The following is a 24,474-nucleotide window of genomic DNA, read 5'->3' on the forward strand; positions in this document are numbered from 1 at the left end:
CCCTCGGAGGGCACTAGCCAGGCTGTGGGGTCTTCTCTGCCTGCCCTGCCCTGGCTCACCCCTTAAAGCTTCTGGGAATTCCAGAGCCGGGTTTGTGTTGTGACCTGGGCGATGCAGGCTTCTGAACCCACTGGCTGCCCCAGCCCCAGCCCTTCTCTGTTTCTCCTCCGCTGGGAGAGCTGGGGTGGGAAGCCTTTGGAAAACCTGGCCTCTTATTTTATTTTTATTTTTATTTTTGGCCTTCTTTTAAAGGCAAATGTGGAAGAGGGAGTAGGCAGACTCTTTAAAAATAACCAGTAGCAAAAAAAAAAAAAAAAATAACCAGTAGCTTTGGGTTCTAAATTGATTTAAATAGTGGTAAAGAATCTTAATTTTGTTTTTTGTGCTGACTGGACCTTCTCACATTTTTGAAGGGTTCTCCTGTGAGCCGTTGGCTTGGGACTAAGGATAAATGCCTTAATGGAAGAAAAAGAGAGGAGTGGAAATACAGGGATAAGCTATGGCAGTGATTATTGCCTCAGACATCCAGAAACGATGAGGGACAAAAGGCCCTGAAGCTTTCTCAGTTTTTACAGGCGTGTAACACGCGTGCCCCCAGTATTCTGTTCCACCGCTGGCTCCACAGCCAAGTGCAGGCTGGCAGGTGGCCCAGCAGCCGTTTCCCCCCGATTCCTCCACTTCCTGTGGTACATCCTGAATTTTTAAGAAATTGTCAAGTATTGAACTTGTGCTGAAGTTGGTGAAGCAGCTTTATCGATGTCCGCACCCGTGTACAAGGTTCTCGCTACCTCCTGCTTGGGAGGGAGAGCTTTGATTTCCTGGTTGAGGAAGCTCAAAGTGTGAGGGGAGAGCCAAAGGGCCGGGGAGCACCGCGGAAGGAATCCTTTGAAAACCCATAGGCCACGTTCGTGGACCTGTCTGTCCGAGGAGGAACTAGAAGCAGAGGTCGACCGTGGTTTCCCAGGAAAAACACACGGCGCGCCGCATCCCCTTCTCTGTGGGAGGGCTTGGCCCAGGGTGACCGGCCGCGGCCCCTGCACGGAGGGGAACGAGGGGCAGCGGTTGGCCGCCTGTGCGGGTCGTCCCGCTGTGCCGGGCGTGTCCACTCCTGGGGCTTCCTTCCTCCGCATTCACGTGTAGGCCTGATAAGTGACCCGGAGGAGAGGTCCGCCTCGGGCACCACGGCAGGGAACAATGGGCAAAGGCTCCCTCCTTGTCCAGGGCACACCTGTCGCGCCGGGCTGCTTGGGACTGTCACCTGTTCAGGTAGTCAGGGGGCTCAGCCCCGCCACCCCAGTGCTGGCCAGTGAGAGGGGCGGTCTGGGAGGGTGGAGTCCAGGGCTCCTCTTGCAAGGCACTTGTATCCAGCTGTTCCCTTTGAAACTCAGAGCCAAGTTCAAACCTGTGTGTAAAAGCCCCTCCAGGAGAGGGAAGCTGTTCCACTGGTACTTTTTATTCATTGCTGCATCTGTTACGTGGACTTTGTGTCAGGGTCACATCGCTGTTGCTCGAGTTAAATCTGTAAAAGAAAACTTCTCTGCATTTTTGATTTCTGTCTACCTAAGTTCATTAAAGGTTACTGTGTTAGGTGACACTGTATAAAATTGTATGAGTATTTACCCTTCATGAAAATCAAAACTCATATGTATTTCCTTTTTTACATTCTCATCTAATTTCTTGAAAACGTGAATAAATTTCATAAAGAGCCTTCCTCACATGAAATGTTGGTAAATTAAGTTCTTAACTGTTGCAATAATTAATGAAGCTTTAATACCAGTATTGTTACTTTATAATTTTAAGAAAATCGTGTTTGTTTCACTGCCTTGGTTTTTAGCTGTCCCCTTGTCACTGTCACAGCTAGACTTACTACGTACTTGATATTCTGAGGAACTTTGGGGTTGTCCTCTGTATAATGACGTTAAATAAACGCGTGAATGAACCGTAAATGTAGATAAATTTTCAGTAGTCACTTTCACGTCAGAGCTTTAAAAAAATCTCAGTGAACCAAAAAAGAAAAGCTTCCAAATGCTGCGAAATCAAGGGCCTTGTTAATGTTTATAGAACAAAGAGCCCCAGGAGTTGCTACCTCTTATTACTGATGCTGAGTTTTTCCGAATTAGAAGCTTTCTAAGTGAGATGTTCGTTCTGAGCACGGGAGGTATGCACTGTTTTCTGTGACCTTTCTCTGAGCCAAGTCCCATGTGGGGAAGGACCGTGGGTTGGCTTTGCGGCCGAGCTGGTGCCGGTTCTGTGTGGAGCGCGCGCTGAGTTCCCAGGCGGCGCGCAGGCGACGCTGTAGCAGCTCTTCTCCTGGGGAGGGTTTGTCATTTTCCGTTTGCCGGAGGCGTTGTCATCGCCGTGGAGGTGGTCCTGCCTCGCGCCCGGGCCCCGAGGCTCCGGTGCGGGACGAGCCCCGTGAGCAGGGCAGCGGGAGCCGGTCCTCCCGGGGCGGGAAGCAGGAGCGATGTGCACTGCCCTGCTCTGGCCCGCCCCTCGCTCTCGGCAGCGCCGGCGCCTCCGGCCTCGAAAGAACCTTCATGGCAAGAGTTCCAGGCCTCGGCCCGCACGCTCCGCCCGGGGCTCGTGGGGGCAGCGGTGAGCTGCCCGGGACAGAGGCCTCGTCAGGCCCTGGGGCTCCCACTCAGCCGCTGCGTCCCTGCTGTTTCGTGAGACGCCTGGGCCTGGAGCTCGGGGCTGGCAAAGCCTCTGGAAGCCCCTCCTGGCCGCCTGTCCTTCTCGGTGGACTCCAGAAACTTCCTGGCCGCGCTGTCCTCCTGAGCCGCCCGTGCTGCAGGGTGTGTGGGCTCTTGCCTTTGACTCGAAGCTGCCAGAGCAGAAGAGACGGTCCGATACTCCGCCCTCAGAGGGATCTACGTGGACTTTACTACCACAGAAGCTGCACGTTTTCTCCTCAGCGCTCGAGGGGGTTTTAAGCCCCGAATGCTAGTAGGTTGACAGGAAGTCTAAAAAGACGCACACATGCACGGCATTTTGATCTTTTAAAGATAACTAGTTTGTACACCTTGAAAACATAAGTCCATTCTCCCACGTGTGGCTGCCTTTTGAAACAGTCGATTCTGGACCAACAGATCTCTTGAAAGGGACAGAACATCTAGGGGTGCTCAGCCCCACCCCTCTAGTGTCGGTAGCCTCTAAACCAGCCTTCACGTGGATGCCCCAGGACGGGACTCAAGCTAGAAGACACTGGAGGTCCCGGCCTGCAGAGAGGATGTCAGAGCCACAGCGGGTCACACGGCGGGAGGGCCTGCAGGCCGTGGGCGAGGCTCTCTTCCCCAGCACGGTTCTGGTTCTCGCAGGAGCCCTTGACTGCTGTGCCCTAAGAAAGCCTTTTCGCAGGTGTCTGAAAACACCACGATCGTTTTCCCTGGGCGACTTTTCCCAGGTTGAGTGGCCTCTTCGGGGAAATGTGTCACCGCCAGTGTGTCAGTCACCGGGCAGGTCAGGGCCGGCCAAGGGGCAGCTGCCCAGTGGAGCCAAGGTCCCAGGCCACGGTGAACAGTGGGTCTGGGGCAGGGAGGGGTCCAGATGCTCAGAGAACGGCTCAGAGTATGTGCCAGTGGAGTGGGCCCCTCCCAGCCCGCACCCACTTCCTAAACTTGGCTCACTGACTCCGGGCCTCACACGCCTTGATGAAATGGGAGGTCCTCTGTCCAGCTCTTCTATGGTTCTTTTATGCAGCGGCCTGGGCAGTGTGAGTGGCGGGATTCTTGTGGATGAAATAAGGAGAAGGTATCCGTAGCTAGAAGCGGCCCTGAGGAAGTTAGCCGGGTGACGGTTCTCATCGTTTGTGTACCGTCTCTAAAAGGGCCTCACTTCGCAAATATTTACCTCTTAGTCTCCGAGTGAAGTGAGATTATTCGGGGGAGCTCCTGGCAGGTTGCCTTGAACCGGAGCCTCCAGGGTTAAGTGCTCTGTGGCAGGTGCAGGGCCACCCCTCCAGGTGAGGCTGACCTGGCCGAGGGCCGCAGCAGCGCTGAGCTCCTCCTGTAGCACTTCTCTGCCGGTCTCGAGAGGCTGCTAGTCTGCAGCAAGACCTGTCCCGGGGCCAGTGTGCACGTCACTCTCGTCTGGGGTGAAGAGGGTGATTCTGGGAGTCGACTGACCAGGCTTTGAACAGCGCCAGATGCCCATCCCACAACCTCTCTCTCGAGGGTCTGCGGTCTCACACGTTTCCAGACGAGTCCATGGTAGCTGGGGTCGGATGGGGAGGCCTGCCGTGGGCCCAGCGGGACTTCAGGACGAGGCCGTTCTCTGACGAGGGCCTCTGAGACCCTCACGGTCTTTTCTTGCTGTCAGGGTCTCTGATCTCGGCAGCACCCACGAACAGACATGTTCCTTTGTTGTAAATTGTTTTTTAGCCGAAATATTACTTTTTCTATATATACATTCTTATGAAACAAGGTTTAATTCTGTTAGTATTATAAATTATAATCAAACCCAAACTAAGAGCTGGGGGATTTTATCAATTTTCACATGAAATCTCTAGCAGGAATAAAATGGCAACTCTGGTGAGAACAGAACAACCTATTAAATATTAGATCCAAGAGCTGCCACTATTTCTGTGATAGGCTTCCTTCCTGGAGGGGTAACGGGACATTAAGCAGGTTCTTGGCTGGAGAAATCTTTTGCTTGAGTGATATATGTAAAGCCCTCGTTTGCCAGCTGTCCGGCATCAGGTGGAGAGACCAGCAGCTTCCATGCTGCCCGGACAGCTGGAAGCCAGCAGGGTCGCTGAGGCCAGGCGCTTGATCCTCCCCGAGAGTCATCAGGGAGGATGCAGTCAGAGGGCAGGCCGCCCCCACGGGCAGCCACAGCGGGGCAGACGGCGGCGGGTCCTCCTCGCTGAAAAACCGGCCCCAAACTGTGCCCGTAGGTTAACGTGTCCAGCCAGGCTTCCCCCTAAGAGTGTTCTGGAGTCTTCGACGGAGGCCTGCGAGTGTGTCTTCCATCTTTCTTATCATCACCCAGCAACTTCGAAACTAAAGCACAGGCTTCCAGAAATAAGGTTACTCTTCACATTTTCTTTTGAATAGTGGTGTTTCCCCCGATGCCTCCACGGTGTGTCTGTCCTGCAGAACAATTCCATCTCTGGGAAGAGGACAGGGGTCAGGCCTCGCCCCCCGACAGGCTCCTGGCCTGCGTGCCGGGCACCGAGCAGATCCTGAGGCCTTGCTCTGCTCACCCCGGGGAGCTTAGTCCCGGGCCGCCCTCTCCTTGCCTGTGGCTGACCCGCGAAGGTCAGAGTCCCCTTGCTTCAGACACCTTAGACCGGATGAGGTCATCTGTGATGTTACAGTCTTCTTCCCTCCAGGCTGTCCGCGACGGACAGGGATTCGGGCCTGGCGGCCTCACTGCAGCTCAGTTCAGACTCGGGGGGAGCGTTTCTCGTCACTTGGCCAAAGGTTCCCTTCATCACCGAGGCGGTAAACCAGCCGTCCTCCCCTCTGTGGACTGGGCCGGGATGGGCACAGTGTCCAAAAGAGCTCCTCCCTCCTGTTGGGCCGGCCAGAGCTTTACCTCTTCTGTCAGGCTCCGTCCACGCCATCTTGAGGGGTTTGAGTGAGAAGCTGCCCGTCGCCGTGGAGATCACACAGGGCTGTGTGTCTTTCCGGCAGTAACTCCAAGGTCAAGGAAAAGCACTCCTGTCGATTCTGAGCGGGGGCGAGTTGCTAAGTTCCATTCGTCCCTGCTTCCTGATCTTGCCTAGATGAACAGATTTCGGGTTTAAGGTGAGAAACTGGAGATAAAGTGACTTGGAGCAGGACCGCGTGCTTCCCGGCTTCCCTCCAACAAGGCGTGGGCGAAGCTGAGGGTCAGTTTCAGATCGTCACCCTTCATCTATGCCAGCCCAAGGCTAGGTGTGAAAACGCAGCCATGTTTGCTTAAAGGCGTGTCCTGTGTGCAGCATTTTGGGGGACAGCTTAAGGATGTTTGTGTTCACAGAACTGAAAATTTGTAGCTTCAGTGTTGCGATACTGTAACCTTAAAATTATTCTTAATAAATGATGCCAACCTGTGCTGGACTGCGTGCATCCCAGCAGATGCAGGGAGATGTAAGTGCTCTTTGCTGTACAAGAGGTAAAAACCCTTTCAGGGTTACCTGAGCTCACGCCTGTAATTGCAAGAGATCCGTGAGAGCCTCCTGCCTCTCCGTAGGAGCCAGCCCAAAGGGACAGACACCACCCCTTACTTACCGCAGCCAAGCGGCAGCCTTTGTCCTGAGCCTCCCCACCCACATGACTGGATCGTGCTTTCTCTACCTGCTGGGCCCGGTGGGCTGGCGCTAATGCCAGAGGGGCACCACCATCACGCCACCCACCAGAGAGAGCAAAGAAAACGCCTCTTCAAAAATGCCGCTAGACTCTGTCCTTGGCGGCCGGGACCCCGGCCCTTGGGGGACTGGGCGTGCAGCTGTCTGGCCTCACTGGGCGAGCTGGCCTCGGAGCCGGGGGGACCCCTCTGTGGCCCGGAGCTGCAGCCCTTGGCGAGGGCAGTGAACAGCCCCCCTGGGAGGTGCCCCTGGCCTTCGGGCAGTGATGCTGCAAGGAACCCTGGCCCTGAGAGACCACTCTCTCCCCCAGGCCAGCCCTGCCCAAAGCGTGACACCCGAGGTGCGGGGGCGGGGCAGGCTCAGGATCCCGATGTTAGGAATGAAGTAGATGGACACGGAGGGGCTGTTAAAACCCTGGCTTCCAAACCAACAGAAAGCTGACTGTGCGCCTGTGAAACTGCTGGAAAGGGTGAGTGACTGACCTTCTTCGCGGCCCCGTGTTTTGCTGGATTAATGTAAACTGCTTTGTTTGCAGGGTTTAATGTCAGCCCCAAACCAGGCCAGTTCTCCAGGTGGGACTATAGTGTAGCGAGCCCGCTCCCGCTCGGAGGTTCTCACCCCGGACCGGGTCTTGAGCGAGCGACGACGGAGCCCAGGGCCGCACGTGAGCCACGTGGGCGTCAGGCCCCGGCCGCAGGCAGGCATCGCCCGCGTGGAGAGCAGCGCGGAAGAGGAACGCGGGGCTCGGCGCCGCTCACCCAAAGAAGCTGTTTCCATTTTTAAATCGTTCTCTTGGGGCTGCAGTAAAAAATAAGAAATGAGATTTTCTTGCTTTTTACTCTAAAACTCACTGTAATAAAAATGTTATATATATTTATGTAATACATACATATATACATAGTGTGAAATAAAACGTTTCTTGGACAAGAAATCCCCTTAAATCCAACTGTTAAAAATAGTACGTCACTCTGTTTTTGCTGATTTTCTTTTTAACACCTTAGGTGTCAGAAGACAACCTGGAATGCACTCATCAAGAAAGTTGTTACTTTCTGGCTTAAATATGCAATTCAGGAAGACGGATGCTGCGTGCATAGGTTTTTAAAAATTGTTTGCACTTGAAATAGTTTAATGCTGTTAAAAAATAACTTTGAGGGCTTCCCTGGTGGCTCAGTGGTTGAGAGTCCGCCTGCCAATGCAGGGGACACGGGTTTGTGCCCCGGTCCGGGAGGATCCCACGTGCCGCGGAGCGGCTGTGCCCGTGAGCCATGGCCGCTGAGCCTGAGCGTCCGGAGCCTGTGCTCCACGACGGGAGAGGCCACAGCAGTGAGAGGCCCGTGTACCGCAAAAAAAAATAATAATAATAATAACTTTGAGTATGGGTGTAGTGGGCCTCCAAGGTGTGGCGTGAAGATGCCCTTTTTAATCTGTTAACATTTAACACTCTTGTTCCAATGCAATCGGCTCTGTATTATATGTATAAATAATGTCATTCTCCAATTGGGGAAATGGTCGCTTCAGTAGTACTTTTCATCTTCTAAGAGTGATATTTCTAATTCACAAAAATTATTAAAACTTTCTTGAATAATTAATATTAAAACTTGCTTGAATATACCATTTGTTTATCTTCTGTTAAATTGGCTCAACTTTTACTGTATTGTTTTTGTTGAATTAAATGTTTACGCCATGTCCCTTGCAGCCCTGATGTGAGGCAGGCTCTTCAAGACCGTGGCTCGTCCGGAGAGCCCTGCGGTTCTCTGGCCCCTTCTTGCTGTCTCCCCATCTTCGGCCTTTGTGGGCAGCTGCCCATGCGTGCGGACTGCGGTCTCAGGGAACAGTTTTCTCCTTACAGCTTCAAGTCCACGAGTCCACCTTCTGTTGTTGGAAGATCACACACGACTCTGTACGGTGAGTGTGAAAGTGCTTTGTTAGGGATGCAGAGAAAAAAAGGCTGATGACAATTACATGGGATTTTTATCTGGCTGAAGCCAGCTGGTGAGCATCTTGGTCATGCCCACACCTACTTGTAGGCGCTACAGGGGACTAGAATCATGACAGTGTAGCTGCCAAGTACAGGAACTTTTCTCAATTGAAAAAAATCATACACAGTTGAACCCTTTGAAGGCCTTTTTATGTGGTCAGACTCTAAACCGCGAAGTGCCTAAAACACATTTCTCTAAGTGATCCCAATAAACTGGGGGCGCGTCTAAGTGATTTTAGGCTAGAAAAGATGTGTCCACGCTCCATTTCCATCATTTCTGTGAACGTAGCAACAGGATAATGTTACAGTTTCAGAAAAATTCTTATCAGCCTGGGTCTTGGCTTCCTTCTCAGAGGAGAGGAGGGTCAGGGAGCCAGTTCTTCACCAGCCGCCGGGCCAGGAGGGCTGCGCCACGGGGAGCCTCCGTCACAGGGCAGGGGAGCCTTCGCGAAAGGTGGAAACCACCACACACCAGGACACCCTCTCGCTGTAAGTGAAAGAAGCAGGATTTATATGTTGGACACATTCAGAATGCCCTTCCTATGAAAACATCAGCGCGTTTTAGATAGTTTGGTATTTGTCATCCTAGTCAAAGCACTGGTCTCTAAGTGCTGTCCATCACACTGAAGGCCTACGAGGAAGCCACGCGTATTTCTGGAGATCAGAAAAGGCCGCCTTGGAACTCGAGTCCCGAATCCTGAGCCTTGCGGTTCTCCTGGGTCGACTCCTTTTCCTGTGAACTTCCTGCTTGTTTGTAGGAAGCGACGGGTGGGTACATGGTGGCCCCAGGACAACAGCAGTGTGAAAAGTCCGAGGACCCAGGGCGCGGCCCAGCTCTCGGCGCCCCGAGGCTGACCGTCGCTCCGGCCCTGTTAGCTCCGCCCACCGCCCTCCCTGCGACTCTGCGGTGCAGTTTGCGAGATGCATCCGTGCTGGGAACAAATCTTTTTCTTTTATCGGCTGGTCCCTGGCCCAGTGGTCCAACCCAGGGCTGAGGGTCCCCAGGCCGGCCCCCACCCCTCCTCTCGGAAGCCACGGAGGGTCGGCTTGGCGCACCCGGTACGCTTCGACGGCTCTTACTGCTCGCCTGGAGCGCCCTCATCCCTCGGCAGCGTCGCCCCTGCTCTGTCTTCTCGGGAGCAGGTTTACATCAACAGCCGGCAGGGCCGGGCTCCTTGGACTGGGGTGTCCGCCTGCGGCCTCTGCCCCCCAACCTCGGCCCCAGCCGCGTCTCAAACGTGGACGAGGGCGTCGGTCGGGGTGGTGATGAGGGAGCTCCCTTGCTCGGGTCTGTGGAGACGGGCCCTCCAATGGCCCCGGGGAGGCCGAGATGGCCCAGCCGCCCGGCCTCGCAACCGGTCAGGTTTGGGGTGCACGGAGACCCACCAGCGCTCTGGCAGCAGGGCCCGGCGGCCTCCTGTGCCCCCAGAGCCTGGCCAGCGCCCGCCCGTCGCCAGGCCCACGGGGCACAGAGACCTGGTGGACGCAGGGGCCCCCTGGGGAAAGCGGACCCGCCCCCTGAAACCGAGGCGGAGGCCCACGGGGCCCAGGGCACCACGCCCGCAGGGAGGAGGATTCCTTCACAAAAAGGTACAGCGCCGAAGAACTTTAGCGAGGCCCTTCGCGTCTATATACTTAAAGGGGGTGACGATTTCCCTAAACTGTCCTTGCACCTGCCCTCACTTGGAGCCGCGCTCAGAGCGCGGGCCTGTCCCTGGCCTCTCCCGAGTTCGCCGAGCCCGCAGCGCCCCCGGGGCGCGGCGCTCCCAGCCCTCTGCCCACCCCGCCCCGACACCACTTCCACCCGGGGCGTCCCCGAAGCCCCCCAGGTCTCCCCACGTGCACCGGCTCTGCCCGCCCTGGGCCCGCCCGCGCCCGCGCCCACGGCTCCCCCTCTCCCGGGCACCGGGAAATGCTGGCCACGGCCTGCCGTCCACCTCCCCCAGCCCCTCGTCCTGTCCCTCCTGGCCCCTTGCCCTGCCCCCTCCGGCGCCGCCGCTGCTCTGCCACCTCCCCTCCCTCCCCCACGGGAAACAGGTTTCTTCTTGTGCCCGCTTATTGCTGGCACCCCAGAAACGAAGCTGGGCGCGCCCGCAGGCCATCGGGAAGCAGCGGCCTCTACTCACGGAGGAAGCTGGGCCTTGGGAGCTGGACCGGCGACCTGCCCGCGGCCCGCACCCGGGGTTTCCAAGGGCCGAGCGCCAGCCCGTGTCGTTCCTCAGTGGACGGTCAAGTGAACAGTGAAGCTGCACCGAAGTCTCCCCAACAAAATCAATGAGCCTGATACGCTCACAAAAGTCAAAATAAAGGAATGGATAATCAGGACACATGTTTAACTCAAAATACATCAAGGTGCAACACTGCAATGATAGCTTATTGTTTAATAGAAATCAGGGTCTCCAGTGGCACAGCCTGGAAGCCAGACGTGCTAGGACACTGCTGGTGATGGATGCACTAAGGAAGGCACCGTGTGCAGAGCCCTCGGTGAAACCGGGCCTAAATAATTCATAACGTATAATTTCTGTTTTGATTCATATAAAAAATTACAAAATATTCCCTGCCCTAAATTCTTCTGTTACGGAAAGGAACCGAAACCCTAGAATGAGGTGATTTTACAAAGGTATGAGACTGGAACCTACAGTACGGCTGCCTTTAGGATGCAAGCAGCCTCGGGCCGGCGGGCTCCAAGCTGAGGTGCTGGTGCTGGTCTGGGGGCAGCTCTCCCAGGACGCTCGCTGGGGCCCGGCCGGGTGGGAGCCGCCCCGAGCAGGGGAGCCGCAGCGCCACTCAGTAGCCTCCACCTCTCCGCTCTACTGTGGGCCGGCGGTACTGTCTCAGGTTAGGCTGGATGTCCTTCTGTGTGTCTGTCTGTTAAAGAAAGTGACAGACACTCAGCAGAGGCCGGGATGGGCGCAAGCGCGGCGCCAGGGGAACCGGTGGGACGCCCACCTTCTGGTTTGGGCCAACACACTTCGGGGGTCTCAGCACCGGGACCTTCCGGGTCGTTCCAGGGGCAAACACTGACTGCAGCGCTGGGCTGGAGTACGAGGGCTGCTTGGTCACTCCCGATAGCTTGAGCTTGGGCAGTGCCATCACGTAGGCTGGTCCGTGTCTCCTGGGATGGTCCTCCTCTTGCTTTAGGGGCTGTTTCTAGAAATAAAGCAAAGGTCAGATGAACATACAATGCTTTCCACTTTGTGGGAATTAGGAAAAGCAAAAGGGGCTCTTTTGTACTACTTTTGCCTCATACAATTTCTTGACCGTGAGGTGTGACGGTATGGTGACTGGACAACACGTACTGCGTCCCAGCCCCCTAGAAGTGCGGTGGCCGCTCCCTGGGCCGGGGCCCGGGCGGACAGCAGGGGAGGCCGCGCTGACACACGTGCAGCTCCAAGGGCCGAGGCCACGGTGACGCTTCCCGCTCGGATTCCCTGAGGTCGGCCAAAGCGGCCTGCAGCCTGCTTCTGTGTGGCCAGTGCGCTAAGGATGGATTTCACATCTTCTAATAGTTGGAGAAAATTTCACGGCATGTGATTATGAGACTCCAGTTTCAGGGTCCACAGTTTTATTGAAACCCATCCCCACCATTCGTTTTTTTTATTTTTTGCGGTACGCGGGCCTCTCACTGCTGTGGCCTCTCCTGTTGAGGAGCACAGGCTCCGGACGCGCAGGCTCAGCGGCCATGGCTCACGGGCCCAGCCGCTCCGCAGCATGTGGGATCTTCCCGGACCGGGGCACGAACCCGTGTCCCCTGCATCGGCAGGCGGACTTCCAACCACTGCGCCACCAGGTAAGCCCCCCCACCATTCGTTTATGTATGGTCCACGGCGCCACCAGCCAGAAGAGTGGGCAGTCACGCCAGACGTTATGGCCGGCACAGCCTGAACCCTCACTCCAGGGCCCTGGCAGACAGCGTGCGCCTCGGCTCTGCCGCGGGGGCGCCCACGGCGGGTGCCAGCAGGAGAGACACCAACAGCTGACCAAGAGGGAGAGGAGGCCCGGCAGGGAGGGCAGTTAGGGGCAAAGTGAGGGAGGCTCAGCCAGGGGGCGGGGGTGCGCTTCGTCCCCGGTTGGCGGCCTGAGCAGCTGAAGGGGAGCCGCCTTCACCCGTCCTTGAAGGGAAGGCACAGGGAGAGAGGCAGGTCTCGGGGGAGAGACAGGAGATCGGGTTTGAACAAGTCTGCCTTTTGGACATTCAGCTGGAGCCATCAAGCAGGTGTCTGGACACGGGGGTCCGGATTTCTGGAAAGCAGCCTGGCTGCAGGTATACCTGCGTCCTCAGCTCCCAGCGCAGAGTGACACTCAACAGATGCTGGGCTGAGTGAGAAACGATGTAAGGCCACGGTTACCACAGAGCTCGGTGCCAGCCCACAACTGTAAAACTGGGGGAGCCGAGCAAAGGGGGGCCCCGCGGCACATGAGAGAAAGGGGAAGCTACCGCGGGATGCAGCTATGCTTTCTACACCAAGAAGCATGCGAGGCCACCTCTGTGCCAGGCGCAGTGCTCCTCTGGGGCCTGCTGCTCTCGCAAGGGCTCAGCGGCCGAGTGGGGACGGTCACCTGGGCCAGTGTTGGCTTCCCTGTGCCCCGGCTAGGGTCCTCTGCGGGCACAACGTGCTTGGGCACCGGCCTGGCCCTGCGGCTGGGAGGATCCCAGCCCGCGACACTGTGGACCTTAGCTGGGGGCGCAGAGGTGCCACCTGGTGTGGTGGCAGGTCGCCGACGAGCACACTTTCCAGGCAGATGTAGCACCTCCCCAGGTGGCATCTGCGTCAGAGAGACACGGGCCCCTGAGGGTGTCCGGTCCCAGCTCAGACGGCCTGATCGCTCAGTACCTGCTTGCTGCCCTCCTGTGCTGGCTGCCAGTTGTTACTGAGTAGTTCCGGTGCCACCGGCCGCTTGGGGCAGAGAGCGGAGGCCTTCCTCCTGGGCCTGGCTGGAGCCTGCTTCTCAGCTGCCCTACAGGACGGAAGGGGCACGGGGCGCCTCTGCTGAGAACCTGGCCGCCACAGGGCTTGTCGGCCTCCTCTGTCCCCAGTGTGGGCTTGTGCCTGTCGCCCCTCCTCTCATCCGAGGAGCTTTTCTTTTCCTTTCCTGTCTCAGCCTGACAGCCTCTGGGCTCCGGAGCCGTGGGCCCAGCCCTGCCTAGTGACTCGAAGTTCGGGTCAGACGTCACCCCACGTCACACAGGCACGAGGGGACAGAGGGGTGGAGTCCGAAGCCCTCAGGGCAGGTACTTCCAATGGCAGGTGTCACCCAACGCACGCGCCCTGGAACCTCACAGCGAGCGAGCTCAGCCGGCTCCCCCCGCTGTGTGCCACGTGACCCTCCGGGGCTTAACACCACAGCCTTGGCATCAACCGCAAAGCAGCCACAGACCCTCCTTCCACCCTGCCGTGATGCCACTAATCGCCTCCTTTTGGGGGAAGATACCAGAAAGGAGCAAGGTGCGTGTTCCCAGAGGGACCGGCACTGTTCCCGGGAACCAGCCACCCATCCGCGTGCCCCACGGGAACCCAGCAGGGCGCCTACCTCTGTTCTTGGAAGTAGGGGTGCTGCAGGGCCTGGTGGGCAGTGATTCTCTCATCGGGATCATAGGCCACCATTGCATGCAGGAGGGAGAGGCATTGCGGGGACAAACTGGCTGTCAGTAGAGGTATTCCTGATCCCTTTTTAAAAGTAAAATCAAAACTCATAGCTCTCGACCTGTATTGAAAGCCCAATGATAATAAACGATCACGCCGTCATTTAGAGCACATGGCCGGTCCAGCATCACGACCCTACAGGGACCTGCACTGCAGGTAACAGCTTACAATCTAAAAAGGGCAGGGGGCAGGGGGGCATAAAGCCCATAGAATACAAGATCCTCGTGGAAACCGTGGACTTTGGGTGAGAACAACGTGTCAGCACAGGTTTGACGACAGCAGACATGCCACCCCGGGGCCGGTGCTGGTGGCCGGGAGGCTGTGCACTGCGTGGGGCCGGGCGGCAGATAGGAAATCTTTGTACCTTCCTCTCAGTTCTTCTGTGAACCTAAAACCGCTCTAAAAAAATTAAGTCTGTTTTTTTAAAAAGGGTGGGAGGTCGTGAAATCTGTTACGCTGTAAGTGTAAGAAAACTTTTTCTTGAGAAGACTAATACCACATTCCCACCAGAAAAGAATGAAATAAAGTTTTAAAAAAGAAAAAGAAGGGCTTCCCTGGTGGCTCAGTGGTTGAGAGTCCGCCTGCCAGTGCAGGGGACACGGGTTCGTGCCCCGGTCCGGGAAGATCCCACATGTCGCGGAGCGGCTGGGCCCATGAGCCATGGCCACTGAGCCTGCGCGTCCAGAGCCTGTGCTCCGCAACGGGAGAGGCCACAACAGTGAGAGGCCCGCGTACTGGGAAAAAAAAAAAAAGAAAAAAGAAAAAGAAAAAGAATCCAGCATGGCTGTCATCTCCTTACCTCCCTAGGGTTCTGGGAGCTGCTGGGTGCTGCCCACGCCCCCGAGTCCCCCTCGAGGGGTCAGGGTGGCCAAGCTGCCGGCTCTGCAGGGTCTGTGCGTGCAGCCTGTACTGGGGAGCCTTTCCCACCCAAAGACCTCTGTGGCCTGAGTGAACATTCCCGGGACAAAACCCGCGTGCTGGGCTCGTGGGACTGTGAAGAGGCCCCTGGGGGCGACAGAGGCAGGGCGGGTCCGCGGTGGTGGGGCGGCCTGTGGGCTGCACTTACCGTTTGAACTTGGTGATGGTCTTCCCAGTAGGTGTGCCAATGACGTCGTGGATCCTCGAGATCTGGTCCAACTCGTTGGCTCCGGGGAAGAGGGGCTGCAGGCTGGGCGGGTGGCCAGGGCTGCGGTCAGGGCGGCGGCCTCCCAGCAGAGGGACCTCCAGCCCCCCCGCCCATGCTTGGGCCTTCCTCCTCCTACTGTCCCTACGGGTCGGTGTCTTTCTAAGGGACAGGGCCACACTCCCGTATCTGCACAGCAGGTGCCTCTGCCGGCTGAGAGGTGAAAGCCCCCAGAGCCTCCTTACGGCCCGGGGAGTTTAACTGACAAAAGTTCAGGCTGGGTCAGGTCGGGCTGTGTAGACAAATGAGGTCCAAGGAGCGTTTGGGTTTTGGAGCAGTCATGGATTTGGGAATTGTGTATAACAGATTTTAGACCCATACACATTACAGGCCACAAAGAAGATTTTAAAAACGTAGCTCTGGGCTTCCCTGGTGGCGCAGTGGTTGAGAGTCCGCCTGCCGATGCAGGGGACGCGGGTTCCTGCCCCGGTCTGGGAAGATCCCACATGCCGCGGAGCGGCTGGGCCCGTGAGCCATGGCCGCTGAGCCTGCGCGTCCGAAGCCTGTGCTCCGCAACAGGAGAGGCCACAGTGGTGAGAGGCCCGCGTACCGCAAAAAAAACCAAACAAAACAAACAAACAAAAAAACGTAGCTCTGATGGTAAGATGACTTCTATTCAGGGAGGAGAGGAGCTGGACGCCTCTGAGGTGTGGCAGGCCGGGCACAGAGTGCAGTCAGCGAGGCTCAGCGTGGGCTGCCCAATGCCCTGAGTGGATGCCGCCAGCACCAGCGCCTCTGACATCCCTCCAATCTGACTCAGGGATTTTAGCACGGGAGAAAAGATCATTTGTTGGTACTTTAGTATCAGTGAAATCACCACTCTCCTTTCCAAAAATAACAGTCACTTATCAATACGAATGATCTAGAATCAGAAGGCGTGTCCCGAAGGGCCCAAACATCTGTATTTATCAAGGGGTCAGTTGAGCAGGCGGGACTGGACAACCCGGGTCCTGCCTGTGCTGGGCTGTACCATCCTGACGTGCGACACTCCGAGGTTAAACCCACCCACCCGTCCTGCATGACCCACTACGAGCAGGTGCCGCCCCACCTCCTCCCGGGGCTTCTTCCACCCAGTGCCCCCGCCGCCAGTGGACGGGACAGGCCCTCCTCCCTTCCCGGGCCTCTGCCCTGGCCCTGCTGCGCCCAGCGGTAAAGCACAAAGGCTGGGGGAGGGGAGGACGGTTAGGGCTGGGGCTTCCTGGATTCCATCCAGCTCACCCTCACTCCCGGGGCCAGAGCACCCCACCCGAGCGACTGCACTCTGAGGGTAGACCGGGGGGCACCGCTCGCACCCCGCCCCCATGGCAGGCCCCACGAGGTGGCAGTAAGCACGCCTCGACTCTGTTCCTTCACTTGGCTTCATCAGTCCTGTCGCTGATGAGACCAAATGGAGAGGCGCACTGACCCAGGGCCAGGGCGGGCCAGGGGGAAAGAAGTAACTGACAGTGTTCTTTCCTCCACGCCCAGAAAGCAAGGACAAGCGCTTGACACCTTTCCTGTCGAGTTAAAAAACCACCATGACACCAGGACTGTAAACTCGGCACCGCAGAGGGAGGGACTGGCACGAAGCCACTGGACGGCCGAGCCCCGCGTGGACCGGCCTCAGGACCCTGACGCAGCCCCCCTAGCCCAGCAGCAGCCGCAACTCGGGCACCACCTGGCCATCTCATAGAGCACGCAGCCCGCGCTCCACAGGTCCATCTTGTAGGTATAGAAGCCATCAGTGAGGAGACACTCTGGGGCCCGGTACCAGCGGGTGGAGATGTATTCCGTGTACGGCTGCTTGGAATAGATACTCCGGCAGGACCCAAAGTCCCCTAATTTCAGGACATCCTGCTGCAGGGGGGGAGAGAAGCAGGGACAAATAACATCTCATCAAGCAGCGATCGTAATACAAACCATTTCAAATATTTATGCACCAACGGGAAAATTCCTAGCACCTAAACTAGCTTGTAGAACGTAAAGTACTGGCTTTATAAGCATCTGAAATAGCCTGTAGCAGGTGAGGAAGCGGTATTTCTCTTCAGTGGAACACATTTACGAATATTCTGGCTATGTTTAACAGACATTTCAAAATCTCTACAGGTTTCGGAAATTTTTAAGTCGCAGCGTAAGTCTACAGATGAACTATACACCCTGGTCACACACCCTGTTATGCCTCAAACTCCCCACCGCGTCCAGTGGTTCTGGAAGCTTGGTTCCCATTGCGGGGAGGCTGGAGGCCTGGCCTACACCACATGGGATCCTTGAAGGAAGTCAGACAGCCCAGGGAAACAGGTTTCAAGGTGTTTCTTCCATCTTCTCTACCTCTCACATTCAAGTAATAAAATTCATGCCATCGATAAATTTGAAGCCTCTGGCACCTACAGCCAGAGCAAACATTAAACAGCAGTTCTCTTAGCCAGATTACCAAGAAACCTACCCTGACAGCCTTTTACCTCTGTTCCCATTCCCCGATACGTTCAACAAAAATTACAAGGCATATTAAAAGGCAAGAAAAAACAGTCTGAAGAGACAAAGCATGCATCAAAACCAGACTCAGATATGGTGCAGGTTTTAGAATTTTAGAATTCCCAGACAGGAAATTTATAATAACTATGATTAATTTGTTAAGGGCTCTAATGGAAAAAGAAGACAGCATGCAAGTTCAGATGGGAAACGTAAGCAGAGAGATGGAAACTCTAAGAAAACATCAAAAGGAAACACTAGAAATAAAAAACACTGTAACAGGGACTTGCCTGGTGGCACAGCGGTTAAGAATCCACCTGCCAATGCAGGGGACATGGGTTCAAGCCCTGGTCCAGGAAGACCCCACATGCCGTGGAGCAACTGAGCCCGTGAGCCACAACTGCTGAGCCCACGTGCCTAGAGCCCGTGCTCCGCAACAAAAGAAGCCACCGCAATGAGAAGCCCACGCACCGCAACGAAGAGTAGACCCCACTCGCCACAGCTAGAGAAAGCCCGCGTACAGCAACAAAGACCCAACACAGCCAAAAATAAGTAAATTAACTTATTAAAAAAAAAGAAGACACCACAATGAGAAGCCCGCGCACCACAACGAAGAGTAGCCCCCGCCCGCCACAACTGGAAAAAGCCGGCATGCAGCAACAAAGACCCAACGCAGCAAAAAATTTTAAAAATTAAAAACAAACAAACAAAAAACACTGTAACAAAAATTTTAAAAGACTTTGATAGACTCAACACAGCCAAGGAAAGAATCAGTGAGCTTGCAGATATGCCAATAGAAACTTCCCAAACCAAAATGCAAAGCCATAGAGGAACGTCAAAAACAAAACCAAACATCCAAGAACTGTGGGACAGTTTCAAAAGGTGTGGCACACACACTACAATGTGGATGAACCTCTCAACATAGCGATGCCGAGTGAAAGCCAGACCAAGGAAGAGTACATGCTATGTAATTCCATTTATAGAACGTTCTAGCTCGTCTTTGCCTGGGGACGAGGGACAGGGGGCAAGGATTACCAAAGGGCAAGAGGGGGCTTTCAGGGGTTTTGGATTTGTTTGTGAAGTTGACTGGGATGATGGATTCGTGGGTGTACACATATGCCCAAACAGAGCAAATTGTACACAGGCATACTTGAAGGGCTTTCAAGTGAGACATATCAGAGCTCAAATCCTGCCTCTTCCACTTTTATATTTAGTGTTTAGCATGATAATTTAGGCGGAATTTATTTTGTATATAGTATAAGAAGGGTGCCTTCTTCCAGATGTACAGTTATGTGGATGGCATTTATTAAATTAACCATTTTTCCCCAAACTGGAAGGCAAGAACCAAACATGTTATAACAAACATGGTATCTACTGGGACTGAAAACATATCCAGGGAAAAGCTTTTATATTCTACCTTTCTTCTGATATCAATTTTTCATATAAAAGTTCTTACCTTTATTAATATATTTTCTGGTTTTACATCTCTGTGAAATATTCCATTTCTGCATTCAATATAAAAGGAAGGATAGAATTAATTGTGCCTCATTCATTCAAATCCTTTTATACTATATTCTTAATGAACGGTAATACATTTTATTAACTTGAAAGCTGCCAAGTCTCCAAGTGCCTACCTGTGCATGTGATCAAGGGATTTACACAACTGGTACATATAGTGCATAATTTTTTTTTCTGATAATGGGTGTCTTCTCCCTGTGTAATCAAGGAAATAGCCAGATATGGTTACCAATGATCCGTATCCCCTTTCTTGAAACGAAAGATGGAATCCATTTTTATTTAGCAATGTGTGAAAATCTAACTTCCTCAGTGAAAATAACCTGGAGTAGTTCTAGGAAATATGGAGTCTATCTACAAAATATGCCATTTAGAATTCTACATACTGGCATGATTTCATTTAAAATCACAGAGCGCCAGGCCTTCTGATTGCAGTCAGGACAGTGCTGAGGGATCACCGCAAGGGCAGCTCGGTATGGAGGTCCTAACACAGCCTCGGGTGGGCCTCCAGGGCACCCTCCTTCACGCTGATTATGAGCTCAAATCCAGGCTTTTCCTCGGCTTCCTGGCTACGTGGAGATCTCCGTCTTTAAGGGGATGGATTACGTTTTCTTAACCCAAGAAGACCAATGGCTGCTCTCACGTGCACAGCCCCACGTTCCTCTCTCACAGAAGGAAGCGGTCACTGGGCGCCGGCTGACAGCGCCCTGCAGCAGCCTGTAATCTACACCTGCTCCCCTCCTGCAGCTTTCAGGATGCTCCAAAACTCTTAATACCACACTCCAGCATCAGAGCTGCCCTTGTTCTCCAAGGTGTCACATTTTACTTGATTTTACTATCAGACGTATGTGTTTCTAAGCCATTAGGTTTTAAATCTGCAAAATACCCACTCTCACCTAACAACTCAGAAAACCACTTTCCCCTCCCTCCGTGAGCACATATCCCTCTAGACATTTTTCATCCTAAGCTTGCAGTTTCTGTCGAAAAATTAATGTATTCTTTTTCTCGCATAACAAGACTGTTTATGTTAATAATAGAAAGTAATTTAAATTACAAAGCGTCTAAGTGCAATGAAGTTTTTCCATGGCATACTATAATCTTTTTATTCTGTTTCACGTAATTTATCATCAGTTTTCCAGAATTTAAATTGAAAGAATTAAAACTAAGACTTTGTCAGCTTCCCCCCACTTGAGGAATTTTATCAAATTATTATCTATATAAAGGTGAAAAGAAAGTAAAATTTCTATTCTCTGTCACATGCGAGGCTGGACGAACCTTCGTGGGGCTTGGCCCTCATCGGGCAGGGGGTCTCGCTGCCCACTGACTAGCCCGGCTCTCCAGACACCCCTTGGCAGACTCCCTCCCAGCACAGGGCTCTCAGGACCCAGGAGCACCCGAGTCCCCGGGGGCTTGTGAAGATACAGAATGCCCCATCATCAGCCCCGGCACACCTGGTTCAGTAGGTCTGCGGCGGGGCCCCAGAAGCTGCCTTTCCAGCAAGTTCTCAGAGTGGGCCGCCAGGCCTGGTCCCTCCCCTTAGGAACTGCACCCCATCACATCCTGCTTGTTTATAGAAGGCTCCAGCCACATTCACTCGGGGACATTTCTGCGCACCCCCAAAGCTCTCCTGCTGCATCCTGTACTCACGCTGCTCTGTTCCTAGAAGCACCCTTCCCAGCCATGTCCACACGTCCACATCTTATAGTGTACAACTGCTATTACAGTCATCTGAACTTGAACTCAGAAAACGTGGACTCTTTTAGGAAAAGTCTGATCCATCCAATCTTCATAAGCACCTAGGGAGCTTTGAAAAAGTAGATTCCAAGGCCCAAACCTAGACCCAGTGAATCACAAATCCAGGCAGGTGGGCCAGGAATCTGCATTTTTGGCTGCCTTCAGTCCCCAGTGGCGGAGGACTCTTGGGATGCCTGCCCTTCCTTTTCTCCTGGGCCTCCCCTGCTCCCCCCATTCACAGCCGTGGGGCAAGCCCACGACTCCCTCCCCTGTCCTCCGTGAGAGCGCCTGCCTGCACACGGGGGCTCCAGGCGGACAGAGATGCCCTCATGAACCATGTGGGCCACTGGTCTGAACCATCGGAGTCCACACCCTTGACAAGGAGGGGACTGACCACTGACTTTCACGCTATTTTCCCAAAACAAGATCCTAACTCGCCAGGCCCAAGACTGCACCTGGTTCCCACCAGATGCTTGCTCACAAACATCTTGAAACAAATACACATAGTACAATCAATAAACCACGCTGAAGTTCCTGGTGTGACCCTGTACTGAACGCCCGCAGACTGCAAACAGTACTTCTCTCTTTTGCCTCTCCCGACCAAATTAATTTTCCCAAGTTAATTTTTACCCAATATTCTCATTAAGAAGGTACTAAAAAATGTCATATACAATACCAGCAACGTAAAAACTCTGAAGTGAACACCGTGATTAGCTATGGCATTGGCTGTCAGTACTAACAGAAGGAAGAGGGCCTCCAGCGTGGCCAGCGCTGTAACAGAGTACCCAGCACACTGCCTTCTCACAAGAGACCCTGTACCCAGGCCTGCGCCTAGCTTTCCTGGTCAGGCTTGGGGGTGCATTCTGGCTCCACCACGGCACAGCCAAATGCCCACAGTCTACACTTGGGCCCAGAGGCTATGCCCTGCAGCACCGCGTGAGCACGTGTTTGCCATCGGTGTTTTCCAAAGGAGAGCCTTGCCTGATGGCACACTGTTCTGAGAGAAGTTACAGGGTAGCAGGTGGGGTGTCAGGCTCAGCATGGAGCTGGAGCCATCACCAGCACCCCTCTCTCAGCAAGACAAAATTCCAGGAGGGGTCCTCCCAGTTCTGCTCTTTGAAGCTGGCTCGTCTCAGGCAAGTGCTGTAAGTTCTTGGAAGTTCAATTGCCTCACCTCTATAATGGAGTTGCGCTCACAGAAATGGGAAGAGCAAATGCAGGAACACAGAGCAAGCACACTATAAACTGTAAAGTCATAACGACGATGATGGTAATGACAGCAGCTGACCTTGATTGAAGGCTATGCAAGCCAGCACCGCGCCGAACACCCCACACATATTATTACTCCTCACGACCCTAAGAGTCAGGCACTACGATTATCCCCATTTGATAGACAAGGACTAAGGCTCAAAGAGCCTAACCAGGACCGACCATCATGAAATGCACACAGCACTGGGCATGCTCTACCCAGTGGGTTGACGTGGGACATCCAAGCTGCGTCAACACAGCCAAACTGGAACGGCCCTTCCCAGAAGCACCTGCATTAAAAGTAACAGGATGGGCTTCCCTGGCGGCGCAGCGGTTAAGAATCCGCCTGCCGAGGCAGGGGACACGGGTTCGAGCCCTGGTCTGGGAAGATCCCACGTGCCGCAGAGCAACTAAGCCCGTGTGCCACAACTACTGAGCCTGCACGTTGCAACTACTGAAGCCCGCACGCCTAGAGCTCATGCTCCGCAACAAGAGAAGCCACCGCAATGAGAAGTAGAATGTCGAGCAGCAGCAGAGCCGGGAAAGATGCTAGAAGGGGACGGGCTTGAGGAAGGGCTGAGCTGCCGCCGCCCTCTGCGCCCTCCTCACCACGTCACCCAGCCGGTCTGAACGCCTCGTGGCTTTGCTCGTTTGCAGCTGAGTTCTGAGCAGACAAGACTGCCAGAAAAACACCTCCCATGAGTGCTGTGCGTGTGCAGCCCAGTGCCGTATATTTAGATGAAACTACCGCACAAATGATTTTGAGAACTAAAACAAATATATGGGAACTACAAGCTCTAAAAGACCTTAGATTAGCTTTGAGATTATTCTACGTACCTCGTATTAGTTCATAAATATTCATGTCCATAAGTTCACATATTAGTGCAAGAGAACCAGATTTTCTGTCACTGAAGAAGAAAGCAGGCTTTTAAAACGTTTTTTTTCTTGTCTTCATCAGAAAAAACAATCAAATATTTAATTCATTTGTAAACACTTCTGATAAACACAAAGCACTCCTACATCAGACAAAGACCAAAGTGTAATGATTGAAACAGCAGAAGTTTTGATTTTTAATCAACGTTTCAGGCAAAAATAATTTAAATAATAGTAAAACTCTACTTCAGGCAAAACTTCTAAAAGCCCCCCTCCCCACAATTTTTAAAGAGAAGTGTCTTGAAAATTGAAAAGTTAACTGTCAGCAGAAAGAAGAAATGAGGTTTGAGGAGTTGTAGAAGCAAAACAAAGAAAGTAGGATTTGATTCATGCTCTGTGGCTGCAAATTTAGTTTTAATTTTCCTAAATTACTTCCATGTGATCGGGATAATCCCAGTGCAGGGAGCAAAACCAAAAATCCAGCCGAGGCAAAAAGGAGGAAGGTGAGTCACATCACACCCCTGCAGTGTCACCCCCGGACCCTGCTCCAGGCGCCTCTGGTGGGGCTGGAAGGGGTCCCCGCTGTCACTCAGGACTGTCAGGAGGCCCACGTGCAACCGCGCACAGAAGTGCTTTGCGGAGTGCACATGAAGCGCCCTCAGCACAGGCAGTGCTGTGACCGCCACACGCAGACCGCGGGCTCCGGATCTGGCCCCAACTGACGGCTCAGAGCACGCGGGCCAGGACGCCACACAGCCATGACGAGACATTGCATTTTGAGTTTAGAACTGTTCAGCCTCCTGATTAAAATCTCCTGCACTTTAAGGGTCAGAGGCTGCTGTTTCTCGGCTGGTTGTACAGGCCAGGCTTCCTGCCGAGGGGCGCCTTCTCAGAGCTCCAGGCCAGGACCCCAGCCCCAGCCCCTGGCAGACAAGCCCCTCCAGACAAGCTGTGCTCTGCCTTCTTGATCAACAGGTAAACCTTACGGAAGCTACTCTATAATTAGAAGAGAAATTAAAAGTCCCCTGAAATTACGTCAGTTCTAGTAAGGAAGGCCGCATGAGACCACACAGAGATGGCAAGTGGCAGCAATAAAGCGCAGCTCCTGAAAGAGGACGACAGGGCCTCTCCCAGTAGGTCACAACTCACACTCGGATGCCCAGGGCCACCACCGTCTACACAGAAGCCCAGCTGCTACAGGAGAGGAACCATTTGAATGTTGTTTGCTTTTATGAGGTGGAGTCACTGAAATGAAGGCCTTTCCACGTTAGGACTCAGATACAGACACTGGTCCAAATAAGTAAGTGACTTAAGGTAAAATAAAAATTATTATTCTCTGAGCTACAAAGCAAATATTTAAAATGCCTACCATGGTTTTCTTTCTTAAAAAGAGATTTAGTAATTATCATCAAATTTAGATAACGTTTAAAGCCCCAAATATACTTACAAAACCACTTCGTGCAAGGTAAGAATGTTTGGGTGTGGATTCAGGTGCCTCAGTGCTTGTATCTCTCGTAGATTGTTCACTTGATCAATACTATGGTGTAGGTAAAAATAA

The 24,474-nt window shown here is 53.8% G+C and overlaps 2 protein-coding genes across 5 annotated transcripts in view; one reads left to right on the top strand and one right to left on the bottom strand.

Moving 5' to 3' along the window:
• WDR20 (WD repeat domain 20) overlaps positions 1 to 7,050 on the top strand; it is a 65,160-nt gene extending 58,110 nt beyond the window's left edge. For 2 of the 4 annotated variants that reach the window (XM_024758949.1, XM_024758982.1), the window contains one exon: positions 6,828 to 7,050. In XM_024758949.1, the coding sequence (XP_024614717.1) occupies positions 6,828 to 6,881 (54 nt within the window). In that variant the 3' untranslated portion in view covers positions 6,882 to 7,050. Of the gene's footprint in view, positions 1 to 5,646; positions 5,997 to 6,827 lie in introns of those variants that run through there. The other 2 variants (XM_024758963.1, XM_024758972.1) reach the window with 2 other exon arrangements.
• A 3,349-nt stretch (positions 7,051 to 10,399) lies between these two features.
• The window catches only part of MOK (MOK protein kinase), a 38,321-nt gene continuing 24,246 nt past the window's right edge, over positions 10,400 to 24,474 (bottom strand). Inside the window, exons 3-12 of the mRNA XM_024759270.1 lie at positions 24,364 to 24,453; positions 22,881 to 22,951; positions 19,181 to 19,259; positions 19,003 to 19,051; positions 16,756 to 16,934; positions 14,982 to 15,083; positions 13,803 to 13,976; positions 13,106 to 13,229; positions 11,220 to 11,420; positions 10,400 to 11,138 (exon numbers count right to left, since the gene is read on the bottom strand). Coding sequence (XP_024615038.1) covers positions 11,058 to 11,138; positions 11,220 to 11,420; positions 13,106 to 13,229; positions 13,803 to 13,976; positions 14,982 to 15,083; positions 16,756 to 16,934; positions 19,003 to 19,051; positions 19,181 to 19,259; positions 22,881 to 22,951; positions 24,364 to 24,453 — 1,150 coding nt within the window. The 3' untranslated portion in view covers positions 10,400 to 11,057. The remainder of the gene's footprint in view (positions 11,139 to 11,219; positions 11,421 to 13,105; positions 13,230 to 13,802; positions 13,977 to 14,981; positions 15,084 to 16,755; positions 16,935 to 19,002; positions 19,052 to 19,180; positions 19,260 to 22,880; positions 22,952 to 24,363; positions 24,454 to 24,474) is intronic.

Source organism: Neophocaena asiaeorientalis, unplaced genomic scaffold (assembly GCF_003031525.2).
Source record: "Neophocaena asiaeorientalis asiaeorientalis breed wild unplaced genomic scaffold, Neophocaena_asiaeorientalis_V1.1 scaffold476, whole genome shotgun sequence".
In the NCBI taxonomy this organism is placed as follows: domain Eukaryota; kingdom Metazoa; phylum Chordata; class Mammalia; order Artiodactyla; family Phocoenidae; genus Neophocaena; species Neophocaena asiaeorientalis.